This window comes from Oryzias latipes, chromosome 22 (assembly GCF_002234675.1).
Source record: "Oryzias latipes chromosome 22, ASM223467v1".
Taxonomy (NCBI): domain Eukaryota; kingdom Metazoa; phylum Chordata; class Actinopteri; order Beloniformes; family Adrianichthyidae; genus Oryzias; species Oryzias latipes.
In genome coordinates, this window is record NC_019880.2 from 16,954,984 (window position 1) to 16,970,648 (window position 15,665).

The 15,665-nt window shown below is 40.6% G+C and overlaps 1 protein-coding gene across 2 annotated transcripts in view; it reads right to left on the bottom strand.

Annotated features, from left to right (window-relative positions):
• LOC101160370 (runt-related transcription factor 3) overlaps nt 1-14,255 on the bottom strand; it is a 41,089-nt gene extending 26,834 nt beyond the window's left edge. The window contains exons 1-2 of one of the 2 annotated variants that reach the window (XM_004082389.4): nt 14,050-14,255; nt 13,589-13,721 (exon numbers count right to left, since the gene is read on the bottom strand). In XM_004082389.4, the coding sequence (XP_004082437.2) occupies nt 13,589-13,646 (58 nt within the window). In that variant the 5' untranslated portion in view covers nt 13,647-13,721; nt 14,050-14,255. Of the gene's footprint in view, nt 1-13,588; nt 13,727-14,049 lie in introns of those variants that run through there. The other variant, XM_023951523.1, reaches the window with a different exon arrangement.
• Nucleotides 14,256-15,665: the final 1,410 nt, after the last annotated feature.

The following is a 15,665-nucleotide window of genomic DNA, read 5'->3' on the forward strand; positions in this document are numbered from 1 at the left end:
GGGGTTCGGTGATGACATAAGACAAAGATTTCTATCTTTAGAGGAGATGTGGTGGTCACACATTTCTGTACATTCACAAATTACAGGCCATGCTTTGGCCCTCAACCCACCGAACGCATTCTTTCCGAAAAGTGTCTGCTCGGATTTCATCTGGGGGTTTCTGCTGGGTGGAAATGTGAGTGTTCTGAATGGACAACTCCTATGAACTGGAGCTTTATTCTTCTTGGATTAAATTAGCTCTACTTTGGGACGTGGGGTATTTTTTTGTATGAATGATAAATTCTGCGGCGGCTGTGGAACGCTGAGCTTGTTTACCCTTCCCTCCTCCTTTTTCCCTTTTTTGTTGAAATGCAGCTTGCTATGAAATTGACTTCTTCTGCTTGATATGACAGGAGTGTCTGTGATTAGACTTCCAAGCATGATGTAAGTCACCAAAACCATTTGTGCCAGTCCCCTCAAAGCCAAATCATATTCTAGCGTCGGAGTGTTTATATACACAAGTATATGGAGAAACTTTTAAACAACAGTGAGTGGGTACAGACTGTTTGGGTTTTGGGCTCCTGCAGCTCTGATGGCTGATTCTTTCTCAAATTTTGATTACACAACGTGTCAGCACATCACAATCGGTGGTCATTTTTGTCCATTTTGATGTTCAGACAAGAAAATAGGAACCACATTGAGGATTTTTGATCATATAAATTTGTATGTTACTTTTTCTCCACCGAGGTCGTCTGTGTTAGTTTTAATGATGTCTGGTGCGCCTTTGTGTACTTTGCTTGGTTTGTAATACTCTTGAACTTCTGCTTCAAACTTCTACAGTTTTCCACAGTGATTTGCCCCTCGCATGACTTTATGTATTCTGTAACTCACAAGAGTGTCAGGCCCCAATTTCGGATCCCCGAAGCCGTCGAGAGCATGTTTTATTCCAACGAAGATGAAGAGGATGGTGACGCTTCCAAACCCAGCACCTAATTATATGTAAGCATGATGAGCTGCGATGCAGCAGTTACCAGAGGAGACAATGAGCACATTCATCCCATGCATCTTTAATGAGCTCCTTACATTTTATAAAAGGTGCAGAGAGGAGCTAAGGGCTTATTAAAGCTTCGTGAATTAAGTGAGCAACATAATGGTTGTTGCGGGACGACTCTCACTTTTAAAAATTTTTTTTTTTTAAATTTCAGTCTGTTGCAAATGGGATCCTTGAAGATGGTGTCAAACATAGAAAGCATTCAGTTGACACTTCCAACCCTCAGGAGCACGGAGTGAACTTTTTTAATAAAAGACTCTGTCAACATTTGTACGTTTCTTCATTCATGTTTATGTAGAATTGTAAGGAAAAACAAGAATGTTTTTTTTTTAAGTTTACGTTCAAATCAAGAAGAATTGTAATTCCTTAATCCCAGCAACTATCTAACTGCTAATAAAATGAGAAAAAAATTTTTTTATGGCTATGCTTAAGTTGTCATGTTACAAACGCAAGGGTGTCACAGTTTTATTTATTAAACTTTATATAGGTAGATAAAGAAAAAAATGTTAAAAAATAGCCAAAAATTGCAGGAAAGTGTGCACCCTAATAAGGCAAAACACATTTTTAAATCCTTTTCATCATCTCATAACCCTTCACATTAGCTTGTGTACATTCAACAGGAACTAACCAATTGTGGTACATAGATATCACGGGGGATTGTTGATCACCTGCTGACTCACTTGGTTTTCATTCATTTAAGTAACTAAAATTCTCACAGTGGCAGGTTGTTTTCTACATTTCCAGTGGACTTAGTGTACTGTTTGTTATTTTGTAAAGTCTGCTGAAAACATAGGGGTGGGGCAATCATGATTTGGACTTGTGTTGCAGCCAGAAGCACTGAACTGTTTGAAGGAGAATAGAAAAATAAAGGAAGAACATGCTCACCCCCCCCCCCCCACACACACACACACACACATAAACCGACAAAGAAAAAAGCGACATCAACAACAAATGCCATTTAAATCTTCATATGTAAAAATCCACACCAGAGAATTTCAATTCAAGACACTGGATGACTGAGTTGTGTTAGTCTAAACACAAACCTTGTAGACAAAGGGAGTGTTGTTTGTTCTGATCATAATGTCTGTTCCATCTGGCACATTTGCAGGATTCATTTCTTTTCACAGGTTGTTTCCCTCCAGAAGTGATAATAATTTTCTTAAAATGTCCTTACTGTAGAGGTTTTTGTCCAAACTCCGTGCTTGTTGGATTTGCATTGTCTGTAGACAGACGTCCTCACAGAGCTTCCGTGTGAGTCATCCTCTAATAACGCTGTTATGCAAGTCTAGCATATAGAACAGACTTGATCAGACAACGAGTCAGTTTACCCGCAGATCTGTCATTTAAGCGCTGTCACACAAATATATTTGTGTTTTTATTGCCTTTTGCTAAATGACTGCTCTCCTGTTTATTGCTATTTTGACCATCAACTGTATTGAAAGTGCCAAAGTATCACCAATGATTTGACTTTTTTAAGTCTTTTTCAAGTTAAAAGTCCCTCCTGTGAATCCCTTGAGCTAGAATGTGGTCAGGCCCCTTTTCCTCCTTTTCATCCCTGTTTAGTGACACGCCCCGCACCCAAAGAAACCAGAAGATGAGGGCTAGGGGGACGCCGTAAACCTCAGTGTCATGGTCATTCCGCCCTCACATCATCCGTCGGGTACACTTCTCCAACGATGACAGTCAGCAGTGTGTGATGTGGTTCCTGGGCTTGTTTATTCTTTGGAAACCCACTAAAAGTAGAAACTGGATGGTAAACTCACCAAAAAGCCCCACTGCTATAATAGGAGCTTTTGGGGTTGAATTTTAATCTGGTGGGTTTGCAAAAAGGGCCCTGCCTTGCTGCAGGGCACCATTTCTGGGACGTATTGTTTAGCACGATCTGAAGGAAGCATTTTAATATTTGCAGTGATTTGTAACCTGGAACAAAACGTATAGTCCAAAATTAATCTGTGGCATTTAGGCTTGTATATTCCATGAGGACATCAGTGTACACTTTTGGAAATGTTGACGATGATGGATAAAAGACTGAGAAATGTACCAGCGCTCTGATTTTGTTCATGTTACTGAAGGACAGATTGATTCTTTTCTTCTTCCTTTATTTACCCCTGAAAGTCAGAATGTCCTTTAAATCTAAATGAGTCCCATAAATACGTCAACTCTCCCATTTTTTTTCAGTTGTGGTTTTTAGTGTGAGCTATAATCATTTCTCATCTTTCTTTGTCTCTGTGTCTCCGACTGTGTGTATCGGCACACATACACAAATCCACGCACACAAATGGCAGTGTTTCTCCTTTTCTGGCTGGAGCATCTGATGCAAGGAAGGCAATCTGTAATCTGTAGTAATTGCATGTTGCAGAAAAACATTTTTCCGCTGTGGTAATCGCTGCAATATGTGCAGTTGCGTTGCCAAAGTAACAGCACCCCCACCCCTTGCAGACACACAACTCCACACATACTCAGACGTCCACTGCCGGAGGTGCACCGCTGAAAATCCTTTCCCTCCTCGGAGACACGGACAGAGACTGGGACCCGTGAAGGTACTAAGGGAGTCGCATCTTAAGCTCACTTAGCAGCACCTGCGATACTGCTGAGCTGCCTTCACTTTCTGCAAAAGTTTTACAGTTCCTGTCGGTGACAGTTTAACTGCCATGCAGTGCCGGTGCCAAAGGCCTGCCAGAACCCAGCTGCCACACACAGATCAGAAGTTGAATCTTTCAGGCAGCCACATTAATTCACCTCCCTTTCCCTCTGTTTAACTGCAGTCACTCAGCAGGTGATGATATTCAACCATCTTCTTGTGTTTTTAAGGTTTGAATCTGTCGCTGCAGATTGTAACAAATAAAAGTGGGACTTTACTGAAACCAATCATGAATTCAGATCCAACCTTAATTTTTCATTGCCGTTTCATCCCGTTCACACCAGAACGACTGAACTTTTTTGGAGGCAGGCTTGGCGTGACTATTGTGTGTGATAAACAACAGATGAAGAAGAGTTTTTCCCACCTTTCCACCTGCCAAACAACCTCTTTCGCTTTCTGTAATTGTGTCTCAACAGTGAAATCATTACTCACTGCACCATCACCCCTTTGCCCAGCGTTGCTCCAAAATATGTCAGCCCACTTAGGCTGTGTAACCACACACACCTACTAAAAGGGCAAGTTATGCAAAGACATTTATAGATGCACAGCAGACACAGAGATTGCAACCAGACTCTGTGCAAAACCTTTTCCTCTCTGGGCTGCTGCTGCGACTGCTGTAGTCATCCAAGCTCGCAGCAGCTGAACTTCCCTGCGTCTCTAATGGAGCTTCTGTCAGATCAAACAGCTTCCACTGACGGGGAGACGAGACAGGACGCAGAGCTGGAAGCCGTTCAGTCTGACAGCTCCAACACGTTTGATTGGCAACACAGCCTGCGTCTCTTCTTCCATGGCTTCAGATCCCACGGAAATATAGTAGCGCCAGAGACAGAGGAGAGAAGGGGGTGGGTGGGTGAGGAAGGGGTTAGGCAGCAGACTCTGTCAACTCAGAAAATAAGTTGTGAAGTGTCCCTCTTACATAAACTCAAAGCTTCATAGCTTAGTTTTCACTCAAAGTAAAATCGCATGTGAGACGAGTATTAGGAAGTGTGCATGGCTTCCAGCAACCACCAAGACATTATAGCCAAGGCTGTAAACCGCAGTTTCACAGCAGACAATGGCTCTTTGTGCGTTTTGTGTGGCTGTCCCCACTTGATGGGAGGCCCAAATGTTTTCAAACTTGTATTTAATTGAAACTGATTAAGAGGATGTGTCCCTTTTCAAATCTGGTTAATTAGTAGGAGTCATGTCAGGAGGGGTAAGAAGGCCAGCCTGCCCTCATTTAGCCTCATGACAGGCGAGATGTTTGATGTGGTTCCACATGGAATGCTGTTGTTCATTCCTTTTTGCAACAAAAGCCACATGGTTTTGCTTTTTCAGACTATTCCGTGTTACTTTGAACTGTGAAGAAAACGTAGAGGTATGTGACATATGACGTGAATGGCGTTAATGTGAATCCTGCAGGACACGAGCGGAAACTGCCAATGGGGCATCGAGCAAAACGTTTTCTAGTTCTAGTTATTTGATTACTTCCAATGATTGTGTTTTTGGTGTTTTTTAACATGTGCTTGTGACATTTTCCTGATGATGGAGCACATATATAAAGAAAATTAAGATTAAAAATTGCATTTCAGAGTTCATCTGCTTCAAACTTTACGGCTGGATAGCTCCAATACTGCTTGCCATTTATGCACTGGTAATTTGTTGCACAGCTAATGTCGGGTTGGGATTGTATTAGGCTTTAAGCTAGCAGGAAAGAGTGTATACAGATGGATGACGGGAAGTAGGGGTAGGCTTACTCCACAGTCAGAGGCAAATTTCTAATGAACTACTGCTGCACTGCAGTGTCCTAGAAAACGAAAATTTTAAGTTTTTTAAAATTTTGGCTAAAAATGGCATAATCATAATTTAAAGATCACTGAAAACACTTTTAAAATAGATCAAAAGATGACAAGAGTAGGACTTTAGTAAAAAAAGAAGTTTTTCCACATCTCAAGTCCAGGATTCAGCAAATCCACAAAGAGGCTAGAGCATCCCTACAACTTCTATCAAGTCTCAATTGTTACCCACGAAAGCACTCATCCATCCTTAGTGACTGAAGTTTTTCCTTTCATCACCTCCATCACCAATCAGCAGTAGCTTTGCCCGTGCACAGTCGGTGCTGTGTCCACGCAGACGCAGTAAGGCAGGACTTTCCCCTCTTTAAACCGGAGCCCGAGGCGTTCATTGAGGCTAGAAGTCTTATCCCTTGATTGCTGTGTTTAGGCCGCGCACGTCGCTGCTGCACGTCAAGGCGGCCACAGCTAACGACTAGCTAATGACAGAACGATGACAAGGAGCGTTTGTGGACCCAATCAGAAACCTAGAGTCTGGTTGCCTGGTGATTAGGTTAATCAAACTCCATACTAGCTCTACTCACGGCAAACTATCTGCCTCCTGTTTTATCACTGATTAAAGGGGCAAAGTTGTGTTCATGTCAATGAGAAGTAAACATCTTTCTGCCAGGATTGCAACATTAGCACAATTAGCTTTCAACCCATAGAAGAGATCATTTATTTTTCTGACTTTTAACATATGTCATCTGGCACCAAAATAATTTCTTGGGTTTGTATTTATGCGCAGCATTTAGATTTAGATTTAGTTTAGTTTAGATTAGTTTTAAAAATATCGTTTTCATCCGCGGGTCAACACAAAAGGAAGTTCAATATTTGTATTAAAACAACATATTTTTCAAAATCAAGCATTTCAAGGATCACACTGGCAATTTTGCTGAGTAACCTTGTCAGTAATTTCACTGGACAACAAGAGACTGACTATTAAGATTAGGTAAGACGGCATTTAGACAGCAAACGTCACATTTGTCACCAGAGCATGTGCCGCTCCTCTCTGACTCAGCAGTGGTGAAACTCAGACAGTTATTCGTGATGGCTGCACGCATGAGAGGCTGCAGACTGACTGACCCCGCTGCAGACGGACTACGGAGAAGAAGTGGATGGGCCACTTCTGCTGCACAGCTGAGGGGGAATACCCTGGCATGGTATTTCCTACACGGAGCTAATGCAGAAGTAAGAACAACGCGCTCTATAAAGTTTACTTCAGGGCAAAACCTCCTGGGAAAATAAAGCCTTCTGCTGTCGACTCAATGTGAAACAATAATTTGCATTTTTGGACAAAGTAGGTTTTGAAAAAATTACCTTAAGGAAAATCGTTTTGGAAATTACGTGACTTAGACAAGCACCACACAAACAAGCCCTGTAGAAAAAAGTCAAAAGTCTTTACCTCATTAGCAGATTTTTTTAAATGAGCAATAATTCTACCAGTGGGTTAAAATGGTCTTTCCAAGAAATCTTATTTTTTTTAAAAACTAGTCACTAAGACTAAGATTATTTTGCTATTGAAAAACTTCTTGATTTCATCTTTTTTGGTCTTTTTACCTTCTAGGGACTCAGTTTTTGCAGCATTTATGATACAAAAGAACAAAAATGATCAACAGCAACATATTAAATATTGATCTGGTTTGCAGAAATATTAGTTGTTGGCTTGTCCCATCCTCAGTGTCTTTAATAAAAACAAAACTCCATGCAGCATCAAAATAATTCACCAATTATCTTCATCACAAAATAACAACAGAATCTGCCAAAGAGAAAAGCACATTTAAGTGGCCCATTACTGATGCAGACATTTGGGCCTCGCATTGCGTGTCGAAACAAAAACTAAAATCCTGTTTTTGAAATGCTGCTCCTACAAAAAAATCAATTCCCTGTGGTTAAAATTGTGTTTGAAAGCAGAGAAGAAGCAGCCCCAAAACAAGTTTTATTGCAGCAGTGACAATTAACTGTATGTAAACAACTTTTGAAAAAAAAAAAAAATCTGGGAAAACAGAGGGAGATAGAGAATCAGACAACATCTTTTAGCCAGCAGCGCTCTCACATCCTATCATTATCTGCATATTTCCTCCTCCTTAATTACGTTTCTTACTTTATTGCTTATGGGAAGGAGGAAAAGCTATAAGTGTGTTTTGAGAATGATTAAAGTTACTTACAATTATTTGAAGATTCAGTCTTTTTTGTCTGTGAATAACACTGTATTTGTTCTTTTGATGGTAACCTCACAGCCCCCAGAGTCTGCCAAATTTCCATACTTAATAAAGAAAAGCCTCCTGTCTTCAATCTGTGCGAGAAAATATAAAAGAAACGGCTGCCTCCTGATTTGTTTTTTGAACATGTGGGATCTCCATAAGTTTGACTCACTTTGTGCGCCTGACCCATTCCCTCCCATTAAAGCAATTTGTGGCTTAAGAGGCAACTGTAATGTCAAAAACAAAAGTGCTCAGCAGTCAAGTTTGTGCTTAGTCACAGGCCGTCTTTTTGCTCCAGCTGCAACAGTGAGAGATGCTAAATGATACAGGGAGGAGTCTAAACAAAAAGTGGATCTTTCCAAGTGGAGCTCGGGTCACAGCTCTCTAATTGCAGCTACTGAAAACGAACCTGTGATAAAACTTCCAACTGTTTACCTTATTTCCAGCCTTATAGAAAAACAGCCTGGCAAGTTCTCTGCACGAAAAACTGTGGCATGAATGCATGTCAGTGGTGCATAAATTAGCCAACAGTAACGCTTGTGTTTTATTCCTCAATTCCAAACTTGCCATGTAATGAGCTGCAGGGCAGCCCTGTGGTGGAAGGGCGTAGCTTTGAAACAAAACGAAGAATAAGAAAATTGTGAGAGAGGCTTTTTTTAAATTTAGTTGTATGCTACATGGGATGAATGAGATCATGTAAGTCAAGTTACTGTTGTGTGGATTCAGTCATTTTCATGCAAGCCCTGATATGAAACATTATCTGCTCGTAAATGAAGCAAATTAAGCGTAAAGAAATGACTCATGGAAGTTGAAAAACCTCATCCGGCATGGGGTTTTAAAAGTTAGAAATCAAGCTAAAAAATGTTTTGATCATTTCCACCCCATTATCCAATTATGAGTGCGCTTAAAGTCCACATATTCCAGACTTGCAGCCTCATTCTTCAGGGACCTATTCACTGAAGCCGGTCTAGACGTTGTAAATTCTTTTTGACATGGCTCCATCCTTCCAGAACCTTTTCTTTGTAATAAATCACATCGACTGTTTAATTATCATACAGTGTGTTACAGGATTTTTATTTTTTACTATTTATGTAAAAAAAACATACAAAAAAAGCAGATTGAATCATTTATATAATGCATATTTAGCCATTTTATTATTGTCAGCATCAGATTAGAATTAAAGTACCTCTCCAATCATCTTTTGAGCTGTTGTAAAAGTCTTCCCAATGGTCTTTTATTTATAATAATTTTTTACCAAAATCAGAAAAACCTGTGTCATTTTCTAGGACATAGTTTCTAGAGCGGCAGGAGTTCATTAGAAATTTGCCTCTGATTTGTGGACAGGTCTGTTGGCACAGAGTAAGCCGGCCCCCATCCCACCATCCATCTGTACACAGCTGCTACCCAGCTATCTTACAGCCCACTGAAACCTAACATCAGCGGATCACCAAAAATGGGGAGCAACATTGAAGCTGTCCAGCTGTACAGTTTTTAAACAGAAACCAGCTCAGATTATGAAAACAAAGACGTACATGAACGTAGTCATCCATGAGTGAACGCATAAGAATGGAGCGGAGCAGGGAGCTTGTGGCTTGCCGTTGTAGATTTCTACATTACAATTACCGGTACATGCTTTTTCAAACTGCACGTTTTCGTCTGCTACTGATTCACAGTGATTTGAATAAAGAAATATTCAGAAATGCAATTTCAAGATTAATTTTCTATATTTGTTATTTTTTCATCCCCAAAAAATACCATAAGAATGTGTTAAAAACATCCAAAACACAATTTTCATTGTCTAAAATAGGGCACGAAACTACTAGCTTCTTGCTTGCTCCTCCATGGATGCGGTTTCATGTTGTTCTCCAGGAGAAAGGAGCTCCGCCTTTTTTAAACTACGTCTTATTAAGTTGGAGGAACCTTCATGAAATAAACCAGGTTTATCAGATTGGCTGCAAAAAGCCTGTGGTTGCTGGTCGACCACCAGAAAATTATATTTACAACTGCTCTTTAGCCTTGCAGGTGTTTTCGGGCAAAAAGTGTTTTCAGGGAAAATGGAGGTTTTGCATCAATCGACCAAATAATCTACCTGGAAGCCATTATACCAGCAACCCCTCACTGTGTTCTCCATAAAGCTGTGTTGACAAATGGTGAAAAGCAGCGTGACGGACCGAAAAGTAAACAAGAAGCTAAAAAAAATAAAACTTTACATCCCTAATCAAGTCCAGGACCTCCATTCTGTCCAAAACGCCTTTGGAGTTTTATAAATAGATATTACTCCCAGCTAAGTCGGAGGCAGGGTATTTTCTGACTGCCATCAGGTTCTTATTATTCATTTTCACTAAAGCTGCTAATATCTGGTTGCAGATTTTAGGCTGCAAAACGAATAAGGGACCTGACACCAAGCAGTACTTAAATGGCTCCAATCAACTTGTAAATAATTAATAAAGAAACAAAATGTAATTTATCAAAACTGTGCAATAAAGTCGTCTTGCTTTGAAAAGATTTCAAATTTCATTCTAAATCAGTCCAGAAAGATGAGTTTTGATTCTTACAAATGCATTTTCACACACTATTTGTGGACAGCTTTGGACGTTCCCCTCCCAAACACTCGTAGAACTAACCAGACCACCTCCCACAATCCTCCAAAATAGCCATTCTACAATTGTGGCGAGGCATGGCACATTTCTCACACACGAGTCCTCACTTCCATTCATGCAGCGCAATAAGCCAAACGTATAAAAACCATTCCCACCCTAATAAAGCAAGGCTTTTTTTTCCCCCTCTCCACCACAAAAGGAGCTGGCTCCCGAGAGCCTAACGCTAAAAAAGAAAGGAGGGAAAAAAAGGGACCAATGAATAAGTTACAGTCGGAAGGGAACACAGAGGTTCCTCCATGTAAAGGAAAGTTTGGGGAAAGAAACTGAGCCAACATGTGACCAATCAGGGAGGCCTAAGCACAGCTGTAAACATAAAAAACTGCTAAGTTTACTCACTTCTGCCCATTTGGAGAAACATCATCCACTTTATTGATTTTTATTTTTAATTTTTGTCCGCTCTTTATGGTGACTCTGAAGTGTACATCACACCAACAAATCACTCAATGCAAAAACCTATTAAAGATCACAATGACATTTAAAGTAAGCTAAACAAATAATGAATTTGTGAAAATACATTATATTTTAGAAATCAAAACAAAAATCAATAAACCAAAACATAATTCCCCCAAAAATGAAACAAAATAATAATGAAACGTTTCAGAAAACCGAAATGATTCTTACAAATCTAAATGAAATGTTAATAGGCAAAACTGAATGAAACCACAAAAGGTAGATACTATGGGATATTGCTGAATGGATAGTGACGTTTTTATTTTTGTCATTTGCGTTTCTTTAAATTGCGTTTTCAATGTCGGCATACTAAGTTTCATGATTAGTATGGAGCATATTCAGTATTACTTTATGCCAAAGAACTCAAATGATGGAACAAACGCCAGCATCTAATCAGCAATGTCCAACAGTATCTACCTTTTCCAGTTTCTTTATGTTTTTAATTTTAAGATTCATTTACATTTTTGGAAATTAAAATAATTTGGAAAACTTTTGTTTTCTGAAATGTTTTTATTTCATTTCATTTATTTGGAATTGTGTTTTTTTCTGAAATTTTGTTTTGATTTCTAAAATTGAATTTGTTTTTTTATTCTTTGTTGAGGTTTTTTAATTGCAATCTCTATGTTTTTGCATTAAGTGATTTTTTTGGTGTCATTTATACTTTGTATTTTAATTCTATTTTTTTGTTTTTGTTTTTAATGGAATTAGATTTTATTCCGCTTTGTCTGATCTCCCGTTAACAGCCGTGTTGCTGTGTAAAGGGTTAGCAGGTGTAGCCTCATTGTGGTTTTTATCTGTGAAGAGCAACAGCTCTGAGAGTCTGCATCAGATTAACAGCTCCTCTGCATGCAGCTCTGCAGGTCTAAACGTTTTGCAGCACTTTAACTGTCACAACATTAGAATTTCTCTTGCTTTAAGAGTTAGACAGCATTTGAAAAACAGTGTCTGTTCCCTTTGTGACTTGTATGTTTCATGTGTGTGAGTGTGTGTGTCTCCCTGAGCTTCAGCAGAGGATTGAGGTTTCTGAGGTGAAGCGTTCTCTCGCTTCTCACGCGAAGTGCATCTGATGTTGCACATCACATGCTTAGATGTGTTCTCTGTCTGCGCCCAGAGATAGCTGAAAATATATGAAAAATACCAATATAACACAGACAGGCTGATAGCACGTCTGTTGTGCTGATATTAAGATGGCGGCAACACTTTTTTTTTTGTTACCCTTCCAGCTTTAATACAACTGCATGACAAAAAAAAAAAAAAACTAGTTGAAGATCAAAATCGTATTTGGTGACTGCTCGCTGCAGTATTTCCTGACTTCTGAGGAGCACAACACAGTGTTTCCATGAGCTTCATGTCGCTTTGCATTACAGTCAGCAGACATGCAACAGTCTTCTCCATTCCCTGCAACCGTTCCTCTTAATTTCAGTTTGATTTCAGTCTCAAAGACTTGATCAAATCCCTTTGCCTGTGTAATGCAAGTTGTCGAGCTAACCGCTGGGGTACTTTGCTTACATGAAGTCAGCCCAGTTTGAATTTGTTCTCCGATTGAATAGGAGGCTTTAATGACTCTTGGCCTTTGTTTCATGCCGTTTAATTTCAGTTTTCTGACGGAGTGGGTTTCTAAAGGATATTGCACATTTAAAAATCCTTTTTGGTTACAGTCTTGTTTGCCTTGTTACTGTCTCCTGTCTCACCTCCTAATCAGGTCCCAGAAACCAAAGCGTGACTTGCAGTGTGCATGAAACTTGACATCGGTGACACTGATCTGCACACGAGGAGATAAAGGCTGGCAGTTCCAGATGTTTGTTTTTTTTTAATTGAAGAAAAGGGGAGCTTGAGCCTTGTCATGAGGAAACTATAAGTGTCTGCTTGTAGGAGCTGTGAGAACACTGGAACAGCATCTCATGTCAGCTCCAGAGAGGATGTCAGGATTGTTCTCATGTGAGGCGCAGATGCAGAGAGTGTGTGTCTGATTGTAAATGTGAGACTCCAGAGATTTTCAGATAAACTCTGCAAACAATTATGAAGTAGTAGTGCTACTCCTGGAGCCGTCTCTAATTAACACAGCTACAAGGCCTTAATTGGGAGAGACTTTTCCAGTTTTTTTCTGTTGCGTTTCCACAGCTGCCTCAGATCATTGCCTCATGATCGTTTTCTGTACCTACTTCCCGTTTATGGTTGCCCTTACCTGCTAGCATAAAAACTTTCAGCAGGTATTCTTTCAAAAATATCATCACTTCGGATCTCCTTGCACACTGTTTACAAGTGAAAGCCATGTAATTAGAATTACCATAGCAACAAATGGTTTCTTCGTTGAGGCGGGCGTTAGTCAAGTGCACTCACCTCACCGCACAGACCAAAAGTACCTCCTGGAAGTAAAGCAGTGAAAGCCTAATATGTTTTTCTCCTCCTTGCTCTTTTATTGTATTGCCATGTTCCAGTAAAGCGGCCAGTCACATGGAGCCTCTGAGCTCGTATTCTCACAGAGAGAGCACAGAGTTTCACCAGATAATGAATGTTTGTGGTGAGGATCCCATTATATCGCTTCTCCATCAACCCTGGGCACAGAAAACTCAGGAGCCAAGAGGCAGAGACCTTTATGGTCTGTATCAAGCTGATCTTTCCATACCAGTTTCTTGATAATGTTTTGGATAGATGGATTCCCAAAATACTAACCTTAGGTTTTTTTTTTGGTCAAAAGGAGTAAAGTGAAAGTAAGAGTTTGACAGTGGGGCAGGACGTGGGACGGTGTCAGGAGGAGAAAGTGGAGAAAAGGGGGGAGGATCTGGACTCACCTCTAAGTAGGCTGCTGTTGTAGTTGGAGAAAGAGTCAAAGATGCTGTTGGATGCCATGACAGACGAGGCGGGACAGCGTGGAGCCCTGGCTGCAGTCAGTCTCCACCAACCTCAGAGGGGGGGGGAAAGCCTCTTTCAAAGACAAAAATCAAAGACCACCATGAAGAGGCAAGCAAGAAGTAAGAAAAGCACAAGAGGGCTAAAACTCCTGGAGCTCTGAGACTGTTTGCAACCAAGAATCTCGGGTTTGTGTCTACCACAGGAATCCCAAGCCACAAGCTTGCAGAGAGCAGCAGAAGCATGTGCTAGCACCAGCACCAGAGGACTTTGGAAAGAAGAGTGGAGAGGACAGGGTCAGTGGCAGCGAGGAGAGAAGAAACCGTGAATGTGGTTGGAGGAGAAACAGTTTGAACAGATGCAGCGGCAGCTTTTGGGTCTCCAGGTGTGGAAGTGAACTCACCAGGGCTGGAGATGAGGGGGGCCCACCTATCAGAGCCCGGGTGGTGGGAGCAGGCTGGCGGGGAGGGTTGGGCTTGTCAGCAGGCTGATGGTCTGAGGTTAGCCCGCTAGGCTGATTGCATGGTCTGCGTCTTTCCTTTTCTTCCTCGGTGGTGGTGGCCCGACTGGAGTGTCAGTGCTAGTAAAAAGCTAGAAGCCACAGTCTCTCTGCATCCTCCTCGCCATCCTCCAAACAGAGAGACACACACACTCCCCTCTGTGAGTGGTGGAGCCCACGTCACATGTCACATGAGGTCACCGGGCCTCTCCCTCCCACCCTCCTCCCCCTCCCTGCCTTCGTCTCCTGTCGTCTTTGCCATTCCCCCTGGTTTCTCTCTCTGTCTGGTTTTTCACATAACTTCTCCGACTCTCCATCTTCACTTTCATCGTTCATCAGGTCGCCCGGCTTTTTAAAAACCTTTTTATTTGCTTTTACCCTAAACCCAGCAGCCGCCGTTCACTGAGGTTCACGAAGATCTCAGAAACCAGCAGAGACGCTGCAGAGACTTTCACACGCATCAGGTTGAGCGCAAAGAGGGAACAGAGAAACAAAAAGGACTGAATCAGATGAAGAGAAGGAAAATAAGACGGATAGATGTGGCTTTCATTGACAGGAAAGCGACTGAGTGTATTTCTGTTGACTGTCTGCTTGTCCTGAGCTAGTTTAAAGTTTGTCTCACTCAAAGCACATCTGCGTTTTGTAAGAACCCGTGGTTTTGGGCCCGCAAAACCTCCACCCTCACTTACCACTAGATAGTATCGTAATCATAGTTTCATCAGAAGCAGCATTGCCACTTGTTCATCTCTCTGAGCTCTCCCCCCATTTATAAGCATCTTCATTTTTACTTTTTGTGACTTTATCAATTTTTTAATTATCTGCAAATGTGTTCTTCCCAGTTTGTGAAATAAACCACAGAGAAAACAATTTGTATTTGTGTTGAAGCTTTTTCATTTGATCTTTTTACGTAAGAAAGTGCATAAGGCAGAAATGTAAAAATGTAAAAAGGAAAGCAATAAATAAGCATGTAGTCCTTCCCCACAAGCCCCAGCCTCCACCTTAACCCCCACCCCCTCCAAAAAAAGAAGAAAAAAACTACAAAGAGATCTAACCTGATTGTGGTTTTCACACTTTTTGATTTTCTGGGTCGAATTCAAAAACGGAAAAGTTCTCACTTATGTGGCTGCTTGCACTAGTTGTGCAGAATTGGCTAAACGTAATATCACTTTAAGTATAAAAAAAAAAAATACACACACACATAGAGAAATCTTGCAAATGTATATTAAATAAACTCAACAATCTTTTTTTGAAAATGCAGTTTTTAAACTTAAAAACTTTAAAATTGCTATGACATGAGAAAAATGTAATAAAATAAAAACACATTCCCATGAAAATTGTGTTTTTGGTGTTTTTAAAATCTTGTTGCAGCATTTTTCTCATGATGAGGACATATTTATAAAAAGAAAATTAAGGTATAACCCTGTTTCTGAGTATTTCTTTATTCAGATTATGGTATCTTAGGAACAGACGAAAAAAATGCAGATTGAAAAAGCTTGTTGTTATGCGCAAACTACAATCGG